Source organism: Alexandromys fortis, unplaced genomic scaffold (genome assembly GCF_014885135.2).
Source record: "Alexandromys fortis isolate MF-2015 unplaced genomic scaffold, M_Fortis_MF-2015_v1.1 scaffold_91, whole genome shotgun sequence".
NCBI lineage: Eukaryota > Metazoa > Chordata > Mammalia > Rodentia > Cricetidae > Alexandromys > Alexandromys fortis.
The window spans coordinates 3404188-3419328 of NW_026067968.1; the positions used below are offsets into that span (position 1 = coordinate 3404188).

Below are 15141 nucleotides of genomic sequence, written 5' to 3' on the forward strand. Positions count from 1 at the left end.
CAGAGCATCTTGGTAGTAGGTGCCTTTGCCCACAGAGCATCTTGGTGGTAGATGCCTTTACCCACAGAGTATCTTGGTGGTAGGTGCCTTTGCCCACAGAGCATCTTGGTGGTAGGTGCCTTTACCCACAGAGCGTCTTGGTGGTAGGTGCCTTTACCCACAGAGCGTCTTGGTGGTAGGTGTCTTTACCCACAGAGCGTCTTGCTGGCCCACTCTGGGCTACTTTCCACACTTATATGAGTGGAGCTACATGTTTGCCCTTTTGTGACTAGTTTCTTTGCTTAATGTAGTGTCCTCAGGGTCATGTCTGCTGTAGTGTATCACAAATTTTGTTTTCAAGGCTGAGCGATATTCCATCAACTCTGTATGGATAGGGTTCATTTTGTTATCCGCCATTCGGTGAGGGATAGGGAATTGCTTCCACGTTTCCGCTATTATAACAGTGCTGCCGTCAGCACATCTGGGCACAGCTGTCCCTGTGTCATGGCATTTGGTCCTTTGGAAAGTGTGTCCACAGTAGGATTGATGGACCATGTAGGAATTCTGAGTTAAACTTTTGGGAAATCTTCAGACAATTTTTCATAAGAACTACATCATTTGACATTCCTGCTAATAGTGCACCAGGGTTGGAATTTTCCCAACTGTCAGCATTTGTTGGTTTCTCTTCTTCTTTTTTTTTTTTTTTGTTTTGTTTTTAAGAGTGCAATGGTTTTTATTTGCCAAAAAAAAGTCCAATTTTAGTTTTTCTTTAAAGCATACAAAGGCCATCTAATCTTCAGATCCTGAGCCATCTTCATCCTGACCCATCTGGAAATAGCGGAGTTCGTAGGTCTCCTTGTCAGATGCAACAACAAGAAGTCAGTCACGGAGATTATTCTTCTTAGGTATTTCTTGGTAAGATATTTCAAATACCTTTTAGAGAACTGTTTCTCGGAAACAACTGTGATTTTATTCTTCAAGCGTTCAATGTGAACAACATTTCCAAGATTTCCAGTTTTCCCATTGACTTTAACCTTTTCCCGGAGAAACTGTTCAAAGTTTCCAGAATCAAAAATTCCATCTTCCACCGGATGAGTGAGGTCCAAATGGAACCTCCAGGTCGACTTCTTAGGCTTCTTGTCTTTCTGTGGCGCCATATTGTCCCGCGGCTGTGGGAAGACCTCTTCTTTTTTCTTGTTTGTTTTAGTTATGTTTGGGATAGTGTCTCCATCTATAGCCAAGGCTAGCTCTGAACTGATGACCCTCCTGCCCTGGCCTCCTAGATGAGATTTATAGGCATAAACCATGTAAAACAAGAAACCTGGCTTCCTCTTCTTTTGGATGTTGTCATTTCAATGGGTGTTGAGTGATCTCTCAATGTAATTTTTTTAAAGGTTTATTTATTAAGCATACAATGTACTGCTGGCAAGGAAGGCACCAGGTCTCATTACAGATGGTTGTGAGCCACCATGTGGTTGCTGGGAATCGAACTTGGGACTTCTGTAAGAGCAGCTAGTGCCCTTACCCTGGGAGCCATCTCTCCAGCCCCTCTCAATGTAGTTTTGAATTATATTTTTACCCATTCCTCCATCTATGCAGCCCTGGCTGGCCCATAGCTCACTATGTAGATCAGGCTGACCTCCAACTGACACTGAGATTCTCCTGGCTCTACCTTCTTAGTGCTGGGATTAAATGTGTGGGTAACTACAGTTGATCTTACAATTTTTTAATTATATTTTTATTTTATATTTATATTTATATTTATTTGTGTGAGTGTGCCTGAGCATGGCCTGTTAGTGTAGGTCACAGGGAAACGGAGAAGCCTGTTCTCCATTCCACCATGTAGGTCCCCAGGATAGAACTCTGGCCGTCAGGCTTGGAGGCAGATACCTCTACCCACTGAGCCATCTTGTTGGCCCTTGCACCTTAGATCATTTCCTCATATGATTGTAGACCATTTAAACATCTCCTTCAAAGAAATCTATCTAGCACCTTTACATATGTGTTTATCTTGTATTTGTGCTTCTTGAGATAATGTCTTGCTATACAGCGCAGGTTATCCTGATACTTGTGATTCTCCTGCCTCAGCTCCTCCCTGTATTTGGATTGCATTATGGTGTTGTCATGGAGCTGTAGAACTCCCTCACATATTGAATAGTCACCACTTAGGTGTGTGACTTGCAGATGTGTTCTGCCGGTTCCCTAGATTGCTCTTCCATTCTGCTGATCCTTTGCTTTGACATCAAGAGGTGTTCGGGACGTGCAGATTATGGTCCAATGAGCAGAATATATTTGCTTTTGGTGTCAGCTCAAGAAACCATTACTGAATCCTATGCTCTAAGTCTTCTCCCCTGTATTGTCTTTTAGGGGTACTTAGGTTTTAGATGTTATTTGTAGGTCATTAGTCACTTCTGTGTTAATTTTTAGACATCCTATAAGGCAAAGCTCCGCCCTCATTCTCCTTATGTGTGTATTTCCAATTTCCCAGCATTCATTTGTTAGAGAGACTCTCCTTTGTCTACTGGGGAGTCGTGCTCCCTTTATTAGCAATCTTTTGTCCATTTGTGCAAAGGTTTATTTCTGGACTCACTATTCTGAACCACTGGTCTCTAAAACTATCTTCGTTGCTAGTGTTTGATGTCTTCATCATTGTGTTTTAAAATCAGGAAATGTGAGACCTTCATCTTTATTTCCTCCCTCACCCCCATCTTTTGTCCCCCCCCCCGAGAGATTTGGTGATGGGATTGGGATTTGAGATTTTGAGTGTTAGGTGTTATCGATTTCTGCAAATCCCGTGGTCCTAGTTGGCTTCTCCGTTGCTGTAATGAGCACCAGGAAGCAGCTTGGGAGAGAAAAGGTTTGTTTGGCTTCTGGCCACAGGGCATCATCAAAGGAAGCCAGGGCAGGGGTTTAAGGCAGGAACCTGGAGGCAGGAACTGAGGCAGAGGCCATAGAGGAGTGCTGTTCTTGCTCAGTCTGCTTTCTTATACAGCCCAGGACCACCTGCACAAGGGGGGCACTGCCCATGATGGGCTGGGCCCTCCCACATCAATCATTAATCAAGAAAATGCCCCATATATAGGCATGCCCACTGGCCTGTCCAATGTGTGTCAAGTTGACAAAAGCTAACTAGCACAATTGCCTTTGCAGTTTTACTAAGGATTGCACTGAATCCAGAGATTGCTGTGGGTAATCTGACCTTTGAGTCTTCTGATCTTCAAGCATGGTCTTTCTGCTTATTTGCATCTTATTGTTTTCTTTTAGCAAAACTGTATGGTTTCATAGTGCACCTGTCGCTTACCTTCTAAGAAAACTTGTCCTAAGTAGCTTGTTATTTTTAATGTTGTAATAAGTAGAAATCTTTTCTTCATTTCTTTTCAGATCATATGAAAATACACTTGACTTTTGTGTGTTGATTTTTTTAAATCTTGAAATTTTGCTAAGATTGTTTGTTTTGCCACATCCTGCATAGCTCCAGGAATGGACTGGACTGGGGCAGTGAGGGAATGAATAAGGGACAGACAGCCATACACAGAAGACATACATACATACATATATACACAGAAGACATACATACACGCACATACATACATATATACACAGAAGACATACATGCATGCATACATACACACACAGAAGACATACATACATACATACACAGAAGACATACATACATACACAGAAGATCTGGAATCAACTGGTCTAGGCTCTTGGATAAAGATGCCTCAGCAATGTGGAAGCTTAGGGTGTTATTATAGACAACTCATCAAGGAGAAAAGATTATTACACAGATACAACTAAACAAGAAAGTGGGTTATTACATGCAGAAAATCAAGGAGGTGGAGTTATGATGTACAGCTGAACAGGAAGGCATGTTTGGCTAATCTTGGTAGGGGCAGTCTGTAAAAATCTGGGGGAGAGAAGAGCTACTGTGGACATTTTCCTCACATGGTGTTGGAATCTGCACTTGGACCGGAGGAAGGCTCTGTCCCCGTCAGGGGCTGAGACACTGAGGTTCCTGACATGGCCGTGTCCAGGACAAACAATACACATCCAACCCAGGACTTCTCTCTCCCTACATAGTTTGTGTGTGTGTGTGGTTTTTAAAGTTTTGTGTTTCATTTGCACATTAGCATTTGCTGTCTACAGAGGTGTGTGTTTCCTTTCCACTGTGGATGGTTCACTTTTCTTGTCTAACTGCTGTGTCCTGCATTCCTAGTACGATGCTGGGTGTTAGAGGCACCCGTGAACCTTGCTGCTCTTCTCCCATCTTGGAGAGAGTCTTTTCAGCCTTCCATTCTTGTGTACATTAGCTGTGGTTTCCTGTATGACTTCTGCTATGTGGGAAGTAGTCAGTTTCTGTTCCTAGTTCTTTTGAGTGTTTTTATCATGAAAGGGTTTTTGATCACTTCTTTCTTTTTAAAACTTTTTATTATATTTTATTTATTATTGTTTTACTGGCGTGTGTACATGCCACAGCATGCATGTGGGGTTAGCGGACAACTTCCAGGAGTTGGTTTTCTCCTACCACATGGGTCCCAACCTTGATCAAACTTAATTTTCAGGCTTGAATGGCAAATGTCTTTACCTACTAAGCCACCTCACTGGCCCTCAAAGGCTTTTTATGCATCACCTAAGATATTGTGTGATGTTTGCTCTTCATCTGTTACTGCGATTACTACATTGTTTGATTTTAATCTGTCGAGATACCTTTTCATTCAAATTATAAATCCCATTTTGTTCTGTTCAATCTCCCCCCGCCCCCATTATTTTTTCTAGACAAGGTTTCCTCTGTATAGCCCTGGCTGTCCTGGAACTCGCTCTGTAGACCAGGCAGGCCTCAAACTCAGAGATCTGCCTGCCTCTGCCTCCCAAGTTCTGGGATTAAAGGCGGATCTTTTTAATAGATTTTCATCAAGGATATTGGCCTTCTTGTAGTGTCTCTGTCTGGCTTTGGTATCAAAGTGGTACTTGTCACATAGAAGGAAGTCAGAACTATTCTGTCCCCTTCAGTTCTGAAGAGGAGGGTTGATGCTAAATATTCTTTCCGTGTTTGATAGAACTCTCCAGTGAAGCCAATTGGTTTGGGACTTTCTTTCTATGGGAGGTGTTTTTATTGCTGCTCAGACTCCTTGTTAATTAGGGGCTTGTTCATATTTTAATTTCTTTATGATTCATTCTTAGTATGTTATCTACTAGGACTGTATTCACTTCCTTCAGGCTGTCCAATTTGCCAACATGCAGTTATTCATAGCAGTCTCTTAGAATTCTTTATATTCCTGGTGACGTCAGTTGCAATGGTCATTCTTTCAGTTCACTCATTAAGTATTTAAACTCCTCTCTCTGTGCCTCTTTTAGTTTCACTGAAAGTATTTGGATTCTGCTTATCTTTTTTATAAAACCAGCTCCTGGGATTACTGCTTTTCCTTCCCATGGCTTTCCTGTTTTATGTCCATGTCTCTTGTGCTGATCTTTATTGGTTTCTTTCGTCTGTCAGCCCTCTGTTTTGGTTTTTTTTCTGGTTTGCCAAGGTGTGAAGTGAGGTGGTAGCTCGGTCTTTACCTCATTTCAGCCCAGTACGAAGGGCTCTGGGGTAGTGAGGGCTATCAGCAATATTATCAGAAGAGGGAGAAAAAATGGGGGAAAAAAAGCATGACTCATAGCTACAATGCTGTGTGTATGCACACAAGTGTAAGGTGCAAGTGTATGTGAGTATGTGTGCTTAAACATGCCCTCTGTAGCTCTGTAGACTTCCTTTTCTTTCTTTCCAATCTTCTCCTCCCCCCTCCCATTTGTAGTATTGGCACTTTTTGTGGCACTGGGAATCAAACCCAGGATCGAGGGCATGCTAGGCAATCACTACCAGTGAGCTACGCCCCCAGCTAGACTTCCTTTTCAATTTACAAAGCGATCCATCCAATTCACCTGCTCTGCTGGTCTCAGCGTAGAGTTCAGACTAGATGTGTGTGCTTTGCTAGACTTAGCTGAGAATGAGGAGGACTGTGGTTCTCCCGGCTGCCATGGGCTTCCGGGGGGTATGCATCCCATGCACTGGGGAAGCTGGAGGCAGGAACAGCCGCCTCTAGCTGTGATGTGGTGAAGTGGCTCTCATTAGGAAAGGTTCTGACAGCAGAAAGAAGCCAGCCAGCCTTTTTGAACGTGGAGGTTAAAGCAGGGTGGAGGCCGGGCTCCACAAACACATTTACAATCATGAAGAATGTTGTAATCGCGACTCCAAATGAACCAAGCTGGGACATCTGGGGGGCATGCATGGTGTGTGTTTGTTTTCAGCAGAAGGCTCTGGGACTGTTAGCCGGGTGCTCGAGAACAAAATCCCCTTTGGAAGCCGTCCAGCCCCAGCGGTCGGTCGTGCATTGTGTTGCCAATTAAAACTTAGTCTGGGACTGGGCTCCCTTGTTCGGGAATCCTTGGGAAGAGGTTTTCTTTCTATTCTGTCAGACTGAAAAGGGGCATAAAATCCACGGAAGATATTGTAGGTCACACCTTACTCTGTAGACTACTGAGGCCACCAGTTTCCCCGTGCACAAGAAAGAGACAATTGCTCATTGTCTTGGGGGCTTGGGGAATAGGGAGTTAACAGAGAACAATTGGGGTGTGAGTGTGAACAGAGATCAGAGGAACAAATCCGGTACAGGCATCATTTTAAAAGTGCTCTGTGCCAGTCTGAGACCGAAAGAGTGAAGTAGCTGTTGCTTCCAAACAGCCAATGGCCCTCTGGAAAAACAGGCTGCTGTTGGATGTGTGACCCGGCAGAAGTCAGTGCCAGAAACACACGCCATGCAAAGAGCCAAAAAAAAAACAAAATCCGATTTCAGTTGATTTTTTAGAAAAGTCATTTCTAGACTGGGCAAGGCCACTCATCTCTATCATCTCAGTGCTTGAGAGCCTGAGACAGTCGGCTTGCCGCCAGCACCAAACCAGTGGCGTGTATAGTTGGGGGCAGTCTATAAGAGTTCCAGGTCTATGATGCCCGAACCTCACTGGTAAACCACTAGCCTCATGGTAAAATACGGAATAATAGAAATTGGTTAATTTAGGACGTAAGAGTTAATTAATAAGAAGCCTGAGCCAAGCAGTGTTACAAATTTAAAAAAAGAAAGAAAGGAAGAAAGAAAGAAAGAAAGAAAGAAAGAAAGAAAGAAAGAAAGAGTTCCAGGTGTAACTGGAATGAAGGGTGAGACCCTGCTATTTTTCATATATGTCTTTGTACTCAGAACCCATACAAGGCGTTGTTCATGGAATATAGGTTTCGCATCTGTTGTTGGTAATAAGATGGAGAAGGGGTGGTTATGGTGTTAAGGAAGGGAGAACCAATCGGCCCTACTGGTTATCAGAAACTATGCCATTCCCATATCTCAGGAAGTCATTTTTCTGTGAAAGGGGAAGCAAGCAGTTGGGTAAATGTTTTTCTTCTCTGAGGCTTTCTAAGGTGATGTTTCTGGGAAAGTACTCGTGCTCTGTCACAAAGGTTTTAGGGACTGGGTTGATGGCGTGGTGGGTAAGAGTGCTTGCTGTGCTAGCCTGAGGGTCTAAGTTAAGGTCCTCAGCACCCCCACAAAGAAATCTGGGGTACTTGTGCATGCGTGAAACCCCAGCGCTGTAGGAGGCTGAGATAGGAAGGTTCTGGGGATTCACTGGCCTGCCAGCTCAGTTTCAAGTTCAGTAAGAGCCCTGCACCAAGGCGAAAGGGCAGAGCGCAGTAGAGGAAGACACGTGTCACACTCCTTGGGCTTCCACATACACATGGACAGGTGCACACACTTGTCCTTACACCAACATGCAACCACACAGCACTTGCACACACATAAAATAAGGAAGGAATTTTTGAAAGACACAGTTTAATCCATATTTATCATAATGATAGGAAAGAACATTTTTATTTAATTATTAAAGTGTGTCATTTCAGTCTATCGGAACTAGATATGCCATAATATGCAGGGCATAAAACCCCTACGGCCCTGGTCCCTGTAGCACTCAGCATAGCATGGAAGATACGGTCAGTGCCTACTGTTTGTTGAGTGGGGGTCACAGTTTTTAATTCACTGGCAGAAACCCTGGTCTTAGAGCTCTGGTACAGATTCCTCCTCATTGTAAGTATTCAGGGCCTTTTTGTGAAATTTTGGAAAAACACATTTCTTGAGTTCAAATCCTCTGATGACAGAAAGAATTTTAGCTTCCTCTAGATAGATGAGCTATTATCTCATCACAAGGAGGAATGTCACAATCTCCTCTGCAGAAATTTTTTTATCAGCTCTGAGACTCAAATTGGCAAGAATTCTTCAACGCATATATAATGAAATAAAAAAGCTGCTGTCTCTTCAGACTTAGAAGTTTGGGGTCGGGGGTGGGGACAGAAAAGCAGATGGGAAGAGATGCTGGTGTTTATGCACAGAAAACACTCAGCCTCCCGCAATCACCAAGAGATGAGCTGTGTTATTGTGAGGCCTCTTGCAAGCTGGTACCCCTGCCATGTCCCAGATAAAGAGCATTGTTTTCGGTTGCTGTCCAGAGGGACTGTAAGGTCTTTGATATTCCCTGCTGGTGATTAAAGAGAGCTTCCTGCAGCGAGTCACAGCCCCACTCTCTCTGGCTGCCCTTGTTGCTGCAATGTCTCCAAGCTTTTGTTTTCAGTCCTCCATCTGAGTCCTCCTAAATCCTCTTTAATTCATAAGGGCTCTTGGTTCTCAAAAGGAAATGTCTTATTTCTTTTTTTCCCCTGCATATAGGACAATAGTAACTTTGCTTCTTAAAGTTTAACATTTTGATGCAAATGTGTACATGACAAATGCCCTACAAGAGCTGTGATGAATTGGGCTGCGCTGTGTGAGCGGAACATGGTGTCTGTCTGTTCTGATGCTTGCGGCCTTCAGTTTCCTGAAGCTTATTACAGTTTCCGCTGGGGCTGGAGAGCCGGCTCAGCGGTTAAGGTCACTGGCTGCTCTTGTAGGGGTCCAGGTTCAGTTACCAGCACCCACAGTAGCCTACAACTGTACAGAACTCTGGTTCCGGGAACCCTGATGCCCTCTTCTGGTCTCCTTGATCACCAGGCATTCTTGCAATAACATACATACACACAAGCAAGTGTTTATACACATAAAATAAAAATAAATAAATCTAAAAAACAAATGCTTTCCCACACTGGCACTCTTATGTGTTTACAGAGCTCTGAACAGATCAGTGCCAAGGTGAGGGAGCTTAGATCTGCTGTGTAATCCTTGTTCCCCTCACTCTAACATGATGGCTTACTGACTTTATCCAGGGCCTCCCATGTGGCAAAGCTTAGGCTGTGTAACTATATCACTTTGTTATATATATTGGAATTGTAGAAACTTATCAAATATGCAGAACTGGTGTTTCTCAAAGCCCTGCGGGAACATAACCCCTTTGACATCGCTACTGGGTGACTAAGGAGGCTTCCCGCAGGAAGGTCCTGGTTAGGTGACCAGCAGAGAGAGCATGGGCTGCAGCCACTAACCCAACCACTCTCCAGAGCTCAGACAAGTCACTGGATATCCCTGAATTTATTTTCGTCATCTGTAAACCGAGAGTGATGATATTCTTGCAGCTAATGTGTGAGATTTAAGTGAAATAACCTCTGTAAAACGGGAAGTATCCAGTTTTCATCAGCCTCTGTTCCCTTCATCAGCATCCATAGTCACCTCTTCCAGGCGCCGGCTTGAGTTTGGTTAGTGTTTGCCATAGCTGGATAATAGATGGGCTTCACTATGCCATAAGGGCAATAAATTGCCATGAACTTAACACGAACTCCCACAGGGACACTGTAGAGGCAACGCTCTGGGTCTCTTTCTGCTGCTGCCGTCTCTTAGGGCCCTTTCATATGGTTCCCACAGGTTTTCATCCAGGGAGGATGGTGAACCCTGGGCATAACAGTTTCTCTGATCTCCAGACTGTAATTTTAGGTTTCAGAAATATCGAGTTGTCCTAAGACATGTCATTTTCTTGTCCCCAAATTGAGCATTCTAAAACAAAACATAAAAAAAAAGAACAGACCATGTGCTGACCTTTAGGCACGCCCATACAGAGCCTTTTGTCAGATGCCTGGTGACTCAGATTCAAAGACCCTGCAGTCACCAGAAAGACCGTGTGTAAAAATGATCATGGTCACCGTCACTTGGAGTACGTTTGCTCACTCTGAGAACAGGGTGACTTTTCAAAAGCCGGCACACAACACAAGGTTACTATCGAGGAAGAGGGCTGAAGGCTGGACTGAGGGAGGAAAAGATCAAGGAGGAAAAGAATGGCAAGAAAGAAGATGGATGAGTGACAGGAGCCCAGCAGGGACTGCCTGTGCTAGACGCACACAGGGGTGGTTTCATCCCGGAACTGGGCCCTGGCGGGGTCCTGCTGTCTTAGGTCCCTCAGCTCCTGCCCACTACTTTATGAGATTTGATGCCCTGTCTTCCCCCCATGGGGCATGTCCTTTACAGCTCCTGAGACAATCTTACTCCAATCCGCACATACTTCTCTGTGCGATGCTACCAGGTCCTCTGTCCTGTCTCTGCTACCTGATTCTATGGCAGCTTTTTGACCTGCTCCTAAAAAGGCACTTTCCCGAGGGTGGGGAGCTTTTCTCATTTTCTTCCCTCTGCTCTTGCTGCCTCCCCTACTCTGTGGCACAGAGACACCCTTCGATAGCCACCAGATGAATAGTCCTGTCCCAACCGTGACGTGAGTTGCACGCTCGTGCATGTAACCACCAAGCTCCATGTGTCCAGCCATACTGGCTCCTCTTGAGCACGGAACAGTCCGACTCTGCCTGTAGCAGGAGCAGAGGATGAAGCTTCATTATTTCATCCATTTTGGCCTGTGTGAGGCTCTGCAAAGGATGCCAGACTGGCTGGTGTGGAAAGATCTCAAGACTGGCCTTCAAGGGAGGTAAGGGGCTCCCAGAGAAGCCCGTACTGGTCATGGGCTCTGGTCATGGGCTCACCTAGGGAGTTTTGGCTGCTTTACCACAATACCGCAAGTCTGTTGACTGACAAGCCACAGAAGAGGAAGTGGTTGGTTGCTCATGGTTTGGAAGTAGGAGTCTGTCACTCACCAGGTTCTGTGAGGTCCTCTTCTGGCTTGCAGCCTGCTTCTCACTGTGTCTCAGAGAGGAGAAAGGCTCTCAGGGGCCCTGTTTATGAAGGCACTAACCATATTCATCAGGACTCGTTCCATTCTCTTGACCTAATTACCTCCCCAAGGACCACATCTCCAACAGTGGTACACAGTCGGGGTTTCAATGAGTGAAATTATTGGATGCTTTGGGGGTACACTCAGTCTTCACTGTCCCTAGGCTCCTTGTTGTGTCTATTTGAGATATATATGATGTGTGTGTGTGTGTGTGTGTGTGTGTGTGTGTGTTGAGACAGGGTTTCTCTGTGTAACAGCCCTGGTTGTTCTGGAACTTGATTTATAGACCAGGGTGGCCTCAAACTCAGATATCCGCCTGCCTCTGCCTCCCAAGTGTTAGGTTTAAAGGTATGCACTACCACACACACCTAGAATTCCTATACATTGATGGCTTTCTCCTAGATTGTACTTTCAACTGCGTGTGACAAGCATGTATGACTGTCAGTGACTGAATGAAGGGATCATGAAAGTTTCATGAGTAAAAAGGCAAGCATAAAAGATTTCTGAACAACCAGCAGCCAAAGAGTAACTCAAAATGAAATGCATAATGAAGCAGAGGTTTGTGACAGCACCCACCGTGTGGCATTGTGTGACTTCACTGCAGCCTTGGTTCTGAACACAGTGTGCACTTTGCACTGTGCACGCCATCACGCCTGCAATGCCAGGGAACTTGGCTTGAAGCACCTAGGCCCATGTTCCAGGCTATTGTGTGCTATAAATTGTAGTGATATTTCATTTGTATTTTTATAAATAAAGCTTGCTCGAAGTTCTGAGAGTAAAACAGCCACACTGACCAGCCTTACAGACCAGGCAGTGGTGACCAGTAGTCATAGAAACTGGGCAATAGTGGTGTACGCCTTTAATCCCAGTGGTGCACACCTTTAATCCCAGCATTAGAGAGGAATATAATATGGGAAGAGATAGCTCTCACACACAGTCTCATTCTGAGATTCCTGGAGGCAGGATCACCATTTCCGACTGAGGTAAAGGTAAGAGCCAGTGGCTGAATATTTTGCTTTTCTGATCTTCATATTGAATCCTAGTTTCTGTCTCTGGGTTATTATCAATCGTGCTATAATGAACTGTGGTGTTTTTACTATATATACAAAGTCTCCTGCTCCTGTAGGTACACGATGGCTTAGTCAGTATTTTCTTACTGTCCCTCCTCTGCATAGAAGTCTCTAATAATATTCTTTGAATTCTATGGTGTTAGAATGTGTGAATCTTTTAAATTGATGTTTGAGACTGCAGAGATGGATCAGTAGTTAAGAACACATGCTGGTCTTGCAGAATTTGGTCCCCAGAACCCACACTGGGTAACTTTCAACTACCTGACCTTCAGCACCATGGGATCCAATGCCCTCTTCTGGCCTCCAGCGATCATTATGTGCGTGGGTGTGCACATGCGTGCACATCCACACCCATACCCACACCCTGTGCATATGCATAATAAAAACAAAAATAAAATAATCTTTGAGTTGCTGTTTGAGTTACAGCCTTGAATTTTGTAACTCACTGAATAAATTTTGTTTTAGCATGTAATTTCCAACAAGTTCTGATATGGTCCTAAACTATACTTCTGCCATGTACTACAAATTTACATGAAGTAGAGTTCTGGGCATCCACAGTTACTCAACCAGAATATCAATGAGTTCTGATAGACATTGAAGATGCTCGACGCCCTGTAGCATCAGATCTACAGCTAAGATTCAAATCTTCATGTCAAAATAAAACAATCACATCATTAGCATGCAAATTGGCTCTCATTTCAGTAGTGGGAAATCACAGGTATACCAAAGAACTGTTTTCAAATAAATGTATAGTTTCTTAGTGGTGAGTGTTCCCTTTGTATGCCCCTGGGGACGGCATCTCTGGAAAAGGCACAAGCAGAAGGCTACCCTAGACCAGGTTCTTCTGTGTGGGTAATTTTGACACATCCCAGCCCCTGCTGGCGCTTTCCCAGGCTCCCGCATTCCAGTCCAGCTCATCGTGGCTGAAACCGGGTGCGCGTGTGCTCTCAGACTCTCAGTAAAGGCAGTTAGTTCACCTGTGGTAGATGCCTCTGCCGTGACCTATGGCACCCTGTCTGCATTTGTCCCTGCTGTGCTTTTGGCACGAGCTCTCCTGAGCCAGGTCTGTTGCTGCCCTAGTAACCCTCTGCTGAGGGATGCCCCATGCACTGTAGGGTGATCTGCAGTCTCTCTGGCCTCTTCCAACCACATCAGTAGCAGCCCCTTCCCAAGTGGTGACCAGAAATGCCTCCAGACATGACCAGATGTCTCCTGGGGGATAATGTCACCCTTGGTTAAGTGCCACTGATCTAGACTGAAGCACCTTCCAAGGGCAGGTCCATGGCCTTCAAAGCCCTCCCACGGTATATAGGGGGTCTGTGACTCAGTTTCCTCTGTAACTCTGAGCTGAGTCACTTGCCTCAGTTGCAAAGGCAATGAGCAGGGGTAGGGATTCCAGGTGACATTGTGGGAGCCTTTTGATCTCCTTCGTAAGGCTTTTGGACCCTCTGTCTTTTAAATGTCTACATGGCGGTATGATAGAGAGCCCGAGTGTGTACCCCATGTACCTTCATATGCTCAGCAGCGAAGGCCAGTCACCTCTGGAGGCCTCATTCTCACCTGCCTGTTCTTCTTGCAGCATCAATAGGACCAGCTCTTCTGAACGAGTGTCCCCAGGTGGCCGGAGGGAGAGCTCCGGGGACTCCAAAGGAAGCCGCAACCGCACGGGCTCTACCAGCAGTTCCTCCAGTGGCAAGAAGAACAACGAGAGGTAAGTAGCCCTGCTGGCAATACCTTCTGACATGTATTACCCGAGGCGCTGTCCAAGCTCCAGGCTTTCTGAGATTGCATTAATGGTGGGGGGTGGGGGACAGGATGACGACAGCTGGCAATCACAGGTCACAGCCTGAAAACCTGTAACTCAGACTTCTAGCCCCCACTGTCTGGGTTACTAATACTAATAAAGCCGTGTCTGAGAAATTAGCTCAGGAAGAGGATCTGAATTGCCAGGTGCGGTACCTCCCATCACCAATACAGCCTCCTAAATTAATCTTGAAATTAATTTTGCTGGAGTGTTTAAAGTTCGTCAGCAGTGCTTTCCGGGATAGACGGGTTTAAAGCTGTGTTTTTATACTCACTTGGGGGCTGTTTTTGATAGTGAGCTAACGCTAGAATTATGAACCGTTTCCCATTCTGGTATCCTGTCCTGCACTTACTTCTGACTTTAAAGTTTCTATGACTTTTGTTTACCGTGGATTATGAGAGATACTCGTGACTCACACAGTAACGTTTACTCACAAAAGCTATTTTTTGGCGCATCAACAGCCTGTTTTAAGAATGTGTTGTGTCGGTGAGGCTCCTGTGCCTGTCCGCCTTGTGTGGACCTTGCTCTTACCGCGTTCTGATTTTACTTCTGCTCTGCGAAGTCTGGGAAGGAGGCTCAGTTTTAGAGGTTAAGCTTGCTTCTTTTTAGATGTTCATGTAGGGAGACAGCTTAGTCAGAACACAGTTGGTTCCAAACCACAGACTGTAACGCTTCCAAGTTTGGAACTATGTGGGAATTCAGTCTTGTAAGGGATGCTTGAACTCCTCAGCTCTAGCTCTGAAAGGGATCTTTGTAGAAGGAATGGGAGGAGGAGGAAGAGCTGTCTGGCTGTTCTTCCAGAGGGCCTGGGTTCCATTCTCGGCACCTCTATAGCTCTATAGCACCCATACAGCAGCCTGAATGTAACTCCAGTTCCAGGAGCTGATATCCTCTACCTGCATACTGCACACACGTGGTGCACAGACATACATGCAGGCCAAATGTCCATACACATAAAATAAAACAATTTTAAAAAATATTGACACCTCTATATATTGTATGGTAAGTTGTGTTCACGGTCCGCTGACAACTTCAGAAACCATGGACTCATCTTCCCAGTATTAGTGCGTCTTAGGGAAGGGTTATGCTAATCTCATGCTAATGGAGGGGGTGAGTGGGAGACCTTAG

The 15141-nt window shown here is 45.0% G+C and overlaps 1 protein-coding gene and 1 pseudogene across 3 annotated transcripts in view; one reads left to right on the forward strand and one right to left on the reverse strand.

Moving 5' to 3' along the window:
- Window positions 1-15141, forward strand: part of Eml1 (EMAP like 1) — a 153668-nt gene that overhangs the window by 96023 nt on the left and 42504 nt on the right. For all 3 annotated transcript variants that reach the window (XM_050154719.1, XM_050154718.1, XM_050154721.1), the window contains exon 4: window positions 13789-13920. In XM_050154719.1, coding sequence (XP_050010676.1) covers window positions 13789-13920 — 132 coding nt within the window. The remainder of the gene's footprint in view (window positions 1-13788; window positions 13921-15141) is intronic.
- Window positions 716-1501, reverse strand: LOC126509079 (60S ribosomal protein L22-like 1; annotated as a pseudogene).